The sequence below is a fragment of the Pongo pygmaeus genome, chromosome 14 (genome assembly GCF_028885625.2).
Source record: "Pongo pygmaeus isolate AG05252 chromosome 14, NHGRI_mPonPyg2-v2.0_pri, whole genome shotgun sequence".
NCBI lineage: Eukaryota > Metazoa > Chordata > Mammalia > Primates > Hominidae > Pongo > Pongo pygmaeus.
The window spans coordinates 70,342,773-70,350,412 of record NC_072387.2 but is presented as its reverse complement, the minus strand read 5'-3'; the positions used below and the strand labels follow the sequence as shown (position 1 = coordinate 70,350,412).

The 7,640-nt window shown below is 42.9% G+C and overlaps 1 protein-coding gene across 1 annotated transcript; it reads left to right on the top strand.

Moving 5' to 3' along the window:
• The first annotated feature begins 475 nt into the window (after nt 1-475).
• On the top strand, nt 476-7,303 carry PCDH20 (protocadherin 20). Its single transcript, XM_054447169.1, has 2 exons — nt 476-1,299; nt 2,358-7,303. The coding sequence occupies exons 1-2, from the start codon at nt 1,168-1,170 to the stop codon at nt 5,082-5,084; spliced, it is 2,859 nt and encodes a 952-aa protein (XP_054303144.1). The 5' UTR covers nt 476-1,167; the 3' UTR covers nt 5,085-7,303.
• The last annotated feature ends 337 nt before the right edge of the window (nt 7,304-7,640 follow it).

Here is a 7,640-nt window from a genome sequence, read left to right as displayed (position 1 = left end):
TTCCAGTAGGCAATCCAGGAGAAAGAAAGAGAGAGAGAAAGGGAGAGAAGCAGGGAAAGAGGGAGAGAGTGAGGGAGCGAGGGAGCGAGGGAGCAAGGGAGGGAGGGAGGAAGGAAGGAAGGAAGGAGGGAGGGACGGGGGGAGGGGGAAGAGGGGAAGGGGAAGGAAGGAAGGAGGAAAGGGGGAGGGAAAGAAGGGGGAAGGAAAGAAGGAAGCGGGGAAGGGGAAAGAGGGGAAGGGGGGGAGAGAAGGAAGGAAGGAAGGAAGGAAGGACTAATTTGAAAAATAACCAATGTTTTACCTAGGCTTCAGTGAATCCCTCCCCCTCCCCACAGCAATTTACCGCTTAGATAAATATATTTAAGATTACTTGCAGGCAGAACTACTTGTGTTACAGCACAATTGTTTCTACTTTCCCCTTGGGTCTTCCCCGCATCCAGAAGCCACTACTGCCTCTAAAATAAGACCACAAGGCAAACACCCAGAGACATTTGAGCCTCCAACTAGGAAACTAGCAGAAGCTCTACCACTGCCCACAGCAAAGATTCAAAATTGGGGTATGTCGAAACCTTCACTGAATTCATATATTTACTTTTCCGGTTCACCCTACGTTACGCAGAAGTTGAGATTCCTTCGCTCAGCTGAGAAAAGTGCATTTTCTTTCTCTGTGCCAACACTGCTGGATCCGAGGCTCCAGGAGGAACTGTTGGCAAAGCAGGCGTTTTGGGACCGCGCCTGTGATTGCTCTGTGGCGCCGACTTCCTCTCTCTGTTACATCCATATACAAATGCAAGCTTATTTATTTATTTTAATTCTCCCTCTCTTGCTAGCAACCTGTGGACTTGGCATCTGACTGGTGCGGCAAGGAAGGAGGCTGGTAGGCAAGCGCTACTGTGCCCAACCCGGGGGTGCCTCTTCGCAGTCTTCAGGAGCAAGTCCCCCATTCCAGCTCCTCTGGCAGGGTATGGAGTTACCTGCGTCCGGGGCAGAAAACCATGAATGTGCCCTTCTGCCCCCTTGCCTTTCTGCCACTCTTTGAGTTCCTGTCCTTAATTGAAGAGCCAGTGACTATTGGCTGAAGTTCCCCCCAGCGATTTGCATGAACCGAGAGGGAGTGTCTTCTGCCGCCCTCCCTTCAAGAGCGCTCTGACTGCAGCCTCCCAGGGAATGCGCGGCCGAGCGAATGCGCGCAGCTCACGGGCCCTGGGAGTGAGCTGGTGCCCGGCAACCTGGCACCCGCGCCTGGATATGGGGCGTCTACATCGTCCCAGGAGCAGCACCAGCCACAGGAACCTGCCGGTAAGGGTTAGGGTCAAGGAGCCCCGCGACCCCGACAAGTTGCGGTATTGTGAAGCAATTCCCACTCGGATGGTTTTTCAAACCTTCTACCTTCATCTAAACTTCCCGGGAAGGATGGCGCGGGGAGGGAAAGGGAGTTTGGGATAATGTGTCTTCCTTTTAACAAGGAATAGGGAAGTCCTTGGGTCATGAGAGGAAGTTTCTGAAGCAAGAAATGTATCCAGATAAGGTCGAGGGGATCGGGGGTGCGCTCAATCCGCTTTAGATACAGGGGTTCGGGATCGTTTCCTGCTGCTGGCGTCTGGCTATGAATGCCTACTGCAACTGACAAATTGTTTTTGCCTAGCCATTTTCCGCGTTTACTTTGCTTCTCCCTAAGGGAGGGGGATTAGTGACGGCTTGGTAAGGGGTGGAAATCCAGATCCTTTCGATTTGATTTCAGATGTGTGCTAAAATAAAAATCACTCTTTCCGACCTAAGACCTAAAGTGTTGGAGGTGGAGGAGGGAGTGTTGGTATTTTTTCTATATTATTATTATTGCGACTGTGGTTGTTTTTATGGTTCTCTTAGTAAGGGATGTAACACACTGCGTGTTCCAGCACTCTAATGGCAGAATCACTTCAAGGAGAAATAAAGTGCCCACCTTTCAGTGCTCTTTACTACCAGCCCCCTCCCTCCCCATCACCTACCCTGGGTTTCCGTGTCGCTTTGCGCAGTCTCTGAGTCGGAATCCTCTCCACTCCGGCGTGTGTTTCCAGGGTTGTTTTATGGTTTGGGATTCTGAATGTTAGCTGGATGAGGGTGGTGATGGGGAAACGAGGGGGGGAAGGCGGGGGCGGAGGGGATAGAAAGTGAACAGCAAAATTAAGTTTTGGAGACGATATTGCACCACAGATCTCTCCTTCGCAGCAGGTTTCTTCTCGGCCCCCGTTCTAACTAGAGGTTTTGCTTCTGGGAATGCGGATGGGGACAGCAAGGATCACAGGGGCACTAGTTTCTCTCTCGGACCCCTATTTCCCCGTGTGTGTAATGAGCTTTCTTCCCTCCCCCCACGCCAGCATCTGTTTCTGTTTTTCCTCTTCGTGGGACCCTTCAGCTGCCTCGCGAGTTACAGCCGGGCTACCGAGCTTCTGTACAGCCTAAACGAGGGACTGCCCGCGGGGGTGCTCATCGGCAGCCTGGCCGAGGACCTGCGGCTGCTGCCCCGGTCTGCAGGGAGGCCGGACCCGCAGTCGCAGCTGCCAGAGCGCACCGGTGCTGAGTGGAACCCCCCTCTCTCCTTCAGCCTGGCCTCCCGGGGACTGAGTGGCCAGTACGTGACCCTAGACAACCGCTCTGGGGAGCTGCACACTTCAGCTCAGGAGATCGACAGGGAGGCCCTGTGTGTTGAAGGGGGCGGAGGGACTGCGTGGGGCGGCAGCGTTTCCATCTCCTCCTCTCCTTCTTCTGACTCTTGTCTTTTGCTGCTGGATGTGCTTGTCCTGCCTCAGGAATACTTCAGGTTTGTGAAGGTGAAGATCGCCATCAGAGACATCAATGACAACGCCCCGCAGTTCCCTGTTTCCCAGATCTCGGTGTGGGTCCCGGAAAATGCACCTGTAAACACCCGATTGGCCATAGAGCATCCTGCTGTGGACCCAGATGTAGGCATTAATGGGGTGCAGACCTATCGCTTACTGGACTACCATGGTATGTTCACCCTGGACGTGGAGGAGAATGAGAATGGGGAGCGCACCCCCTACCTAATTGTCATGGGTGCTTTGGACAGGGAAACCCAGGACCAGTATGTGAGCATCATCATAGCTGAGGATGGTGGGTCTCCACCACTTTTGGGCAGTGCCACTCTCACCATTGGCATAAGTGACATTAATGACAATTGCCCTCTCTTCACAGACTCACAAATCAATGTCACTGTGTATGGGAATGCTACAGTGGGCACCCCAATTGCAGCTGTCCAGGCTGTGGATAAAGACTTGGGGACCAATGCTCAAATTACTTATTCTTACAGTCAGAAAGTTCCACAAGCATCTAAGGATTTATTTCACCTGGATGAAAACACTGGCGTCATTAAACTTTTCAGTAAGATTGGAGGAAGTGTTCTGCAGTCCCACAAGCTCACCATCCTTGCTAATGGACCAGGCTGCATCCCTGCTGTAATCACTGCTCTTGTGTCCATTATCAAAGTTATTTTCAGACCCCCTGAAATTGTCCCTCGTTACATAGCAAATGAGATAGATGGTGTTGTTTATCTGAAAGAACTGGAACCCGTTAACACTCCCATTGCGTTTTTCACCATAAGAGATCCAGAAGGTAAATACAAGGTTAACTGCTACCTGGATGGTGAAGGGCCGTTTAGGTTATCACCTTACAAACCATACAATAATGAATATTTACTAGAGACCACAAAACCTATGGACTATGAGCTACAGCAGTTCTATGAAGTAGCTGTGGTGGCTTGGAACTCTGAGGGATTTCATGCCAAAAGAGTCATTAAAGTGCAACTTTTAGATGACAATGATAATACTCCAATTTTCCTTCAACCCTTAATAGAACTAACCATCGAAGAAAACAACTCACCCAATGCCTTTTTGACTAAGCTGTATGCTACAGATGCCGACAGTGGGGAGAGAGGCCAAGTTTCATATTTTCTGGGACCCGATGCTCCATCATATTTTTCCTTAGACAGTGTCACAGGAATTCTGACAGTTTCTACTCAGCTGGACCGAGAAGAGAAAGAAAAGTACAGATACACTGTCAGAGCTGTTGACTGTGGGAAGCCACCCAGAGAATCAGTAGCCACTGTGGCCCTCACAGTGTTGGATAAAAATGACAACAGTCCTCGGTTTATCAACAAGGACTTCAGCTTTTTTGTGCCTGAAAACTTTCCAGGCTATGGTGAGATTGGAGTAATTAGTGTAACAGATGCTGATGCTGGACAAAATGGATGGGTCGCCCTTTCTGTGGTGAACCAGAGTGATATTTTTGTCATAGATACAGGAAAGGGTATGCTGAGGGCTAAAGTCTCTTTGGACAGAGAGCAGCAAAGCTCCTATACTTTGTGGGTTGAAGCTATTGATGGGGGTGAGCCTGCCCTCTCCTCTACAGCAAAAATCACAATTCTCCTTCTAGATATCAATGACAACCCTCCTCTTGTTTTATTTCCTCAGTCTAATATGTCTTATCTGTTAGTACTGCCTTCTACTCTCCCAGGCTCCCCGGTTACAGAAGTCTATGCTGTCGACAAAGACGCAGGCATGAATGCTGTCATAGCTTACAGCATCATAGGGAGAAGAGGTCCTAGGCCTGAGTCCTTCAGGATTGACCCTAAAACTGGCAACATTACTTTGGAAGAGGCATTGCTGCAGACAGATTATGGGCTCCATCGCTTACTGGTGAAAGTGAGTGATCATGGTTATCCCGAGCCTCTCCACTCCACGGTCATGGTGAACCTATTTGTCAATGACACTGTCAGTAATGAGAGTTACATTGAGAGTCTTTTAAGAAAAGAACCAGAGATTAATATAGAGGAGAAAGAACCACAAATCTCAATAGAACCGACTCATAGGAAGGTAGAATCTGTGTCTTGTATGCCCACCTTAGTAGCTCTGTCTGTAATAAGCTTGGGTTCCATCACACTGGTCACAGGGATGGGCATATACATCTGTTTAAGGAAAGGGGAAAAGCATCCCAGGGAAGATGAAAATTTGGAAGTACAGATTCCACTGAAAGGAAAAATTGACTTGCATATGCGAGAGAGAAAACCAATGGATATTTCTAATATTTGATATTTCATGGTGGAATAACACAGAGAAATGTTTTAACTGATTTTGGATCTTCATCACCTAAAAAAAGAGTGTGCTGATGGCAGTTCCAATGAAGGACGACTAATTTATAACTTGTTCTATATTGTAAATAGCTGTTTACAGGTTTTTAAATTTAAATTCAGAGGTTATAAAATGTGTACAGCATTTTTAAGTGAAAATTAGTACTAACAGCTATAGGACTTGTATTTAAAAAAAAAAAAAAAAAAAAAGAGCTTGGACATGGTTTGCAGCTTTCATACACCAAGCAGATGATTGATAAAACCTGGGAGTAAGGTAAGAAAATGGAACAAATTTTTATCTAAAAATTCCTGTCACCACAAGAGGGCATCAGCTGCTCCTTTGCAGGGAACTGAGGTATTGTACTTGACAGTTGTACATGAAATTAATGAAAGAGTATATTTTAAATATATTGTTTTTAACATTAAACGAATATGAAATTAAAGTAAATTAAATTTCGCCCTATTTAAACATATGATAAAAAAGAAATGCACTTGTAAACAGAATGTTTATTACCTCATAAGTGCATATATAGTTTGAAAGAGAAGGCGTTAAAAAGAAGTGCAATTCCTTTTTAGCGAGGATAAAAACATTGCCTTGTGTTACAGATTCGACCTGCTGAAGGGTATTCCACTTTCTGTGTACTCGAATTGCTTTCTGTTTGCTTTACCACTGCACTTGCTATTATTACAAGGGAAATAGATATATACATATATATATATATATATTCTTCGTTACAGAAAATGTAACTAGATATTGTGCCCAAGAAAAACAGCCAGAAGCAAAGAAATGCTTCAATCTTTAGTTGCTTCATAGGCATTCATGACATTTTAGTGCTTTTACAACTTGTTGGTTGTACTTTATACTTGGGTTATATATTAGACTTTTATAGGCTTAAAATCATCCATCACATAAGAAAACAGAAATCATATTAAAAGTGAATTCTTCTAGAGGCTTGTGTACACTACTGGTTGTTTTAGTTGGGCCTTTTATATGAAAGTTATACTGTACTTATCTTTTTGTTGTTGTTTAGGTTTGTTGGCTACCATTTCTGGCTTCCTTTCTTTGGTTTTGGATTAAATCCAACAGTTTATTTGTAAGCGCTGCAGCAGATTTCTTTGATAATTTAGCTTTTACTGAATCTCTTGCAATGAAGAAAGATATTTCATCAGTGATTTCTCACTTTCAATTCATTATGTGAGCTGGAAATATTATTTTACATGAGAGCTATAGCAAAATAATCTGTATAAACAAGGAATGTGTTAGCTTAAACTGGATCATTTTACTTTTTGGCATCATGCATCTGTACTGTATGAAAAGTGTTTATATGTCTGCAAATTAAAGGTATATATTTTCATAATTTCTTTCTCACTTTTAGCATTTTATATTTGAACATGGGCTTGTTATTTCACTGAAGTGCCTGTCATTTGTTTGTTTTTAGGGTTAAATGTGGGTAAACTGTAGTATTCTGCTATACTAAAGTTTATATTAAACGAATTCATTACTCAATTAAACATTGGGTAAATTATTAAATGTGTGTGTAGTTATAGACATATATATAGTAGAAAAAGAGTATGCCTGAATGTTTGATGTAAGTTCATAAGAAAATTTGCACCCATGTATGTGCACATGCATATTAATTTATTACAGACTTAATATCATTATAAATTTTCATTTTACCACAGATTTATAACAAATCCTCTGTTAGCTGTGTTGCAACAGCTTGCAATAATTTTTAAAACAAAAATACTCTACAAAAAAGACATTGAATGCAAACAGCCAAGTTCTTTTAGATTTGTATTAATTAACTCATGTATCTTATTTTTCTTCAATTTGAGAATTTCAATAAATAAAATAATAAGTATATGAGGCAGCAATGTTTGTTACAAAAAGTAAATATATTTTTATTGGAAATTCTTTTTGTATGAGAGGCATCTGAGCTAAGAGACTAAGATCATTTAACCCCCAAAACTTTTCATTTATAACTGATATGTAGCAATGGAGGATACACCTCTTACTAGTCATATTTTATTTCTTATTTCTCTTTTTTAAAGAAAGGAACTTCATGAGATAAAGTAACACTATTTATTTTTAAGAATCCTCCATAAGTGCAATAATTTTACCATCCGTATAAATAGCACAATTTTCGATTCATTTCCAAATTTGAAGAAGGTTCATGTATTTTGGGGAATGGACTTTATCTCCAGCATGAGAAATGCCTGTAACATTAATAAAAAGATGTATTTCTGAATAACTTCTTGTGGCAGGATTTCCTTTACAAAAACATCTCATTCACATTAAAAACACTAATAACAAGGGAAACTAAAGTAAAATAAACTGAAAGATAAAAGCCCCTTTTTACTGACACCTTGTGCTAGAATAGTTGCCAAAATGTATGCTAATCATGTCAATGTTGTTAGTTGAGCTGGCACAAAAATAAATGTTCCATTCATTAAAACCCCTAATATCCATTTAACAGTTTGTGAACCAATGAGTTCTCTTTGCCCAATTTAATGAAGA

Coding starts and splice junctions, on each gene's coding strand:
- PCDH20 (XM_054447169.1), top strand. CDS start 1,168: ATGCGCGGCCGAGCGAATGCGCGCAGCTCACGGGCCCTGGGAGTGAGC. Junction 1,300..2,357: donor CCAGCCACAGGAACCTGCCG/GTAAGGGTTAGG, acceptor CCCCCACGCCAG/CATCTGTTTCTGTTTTTCCT.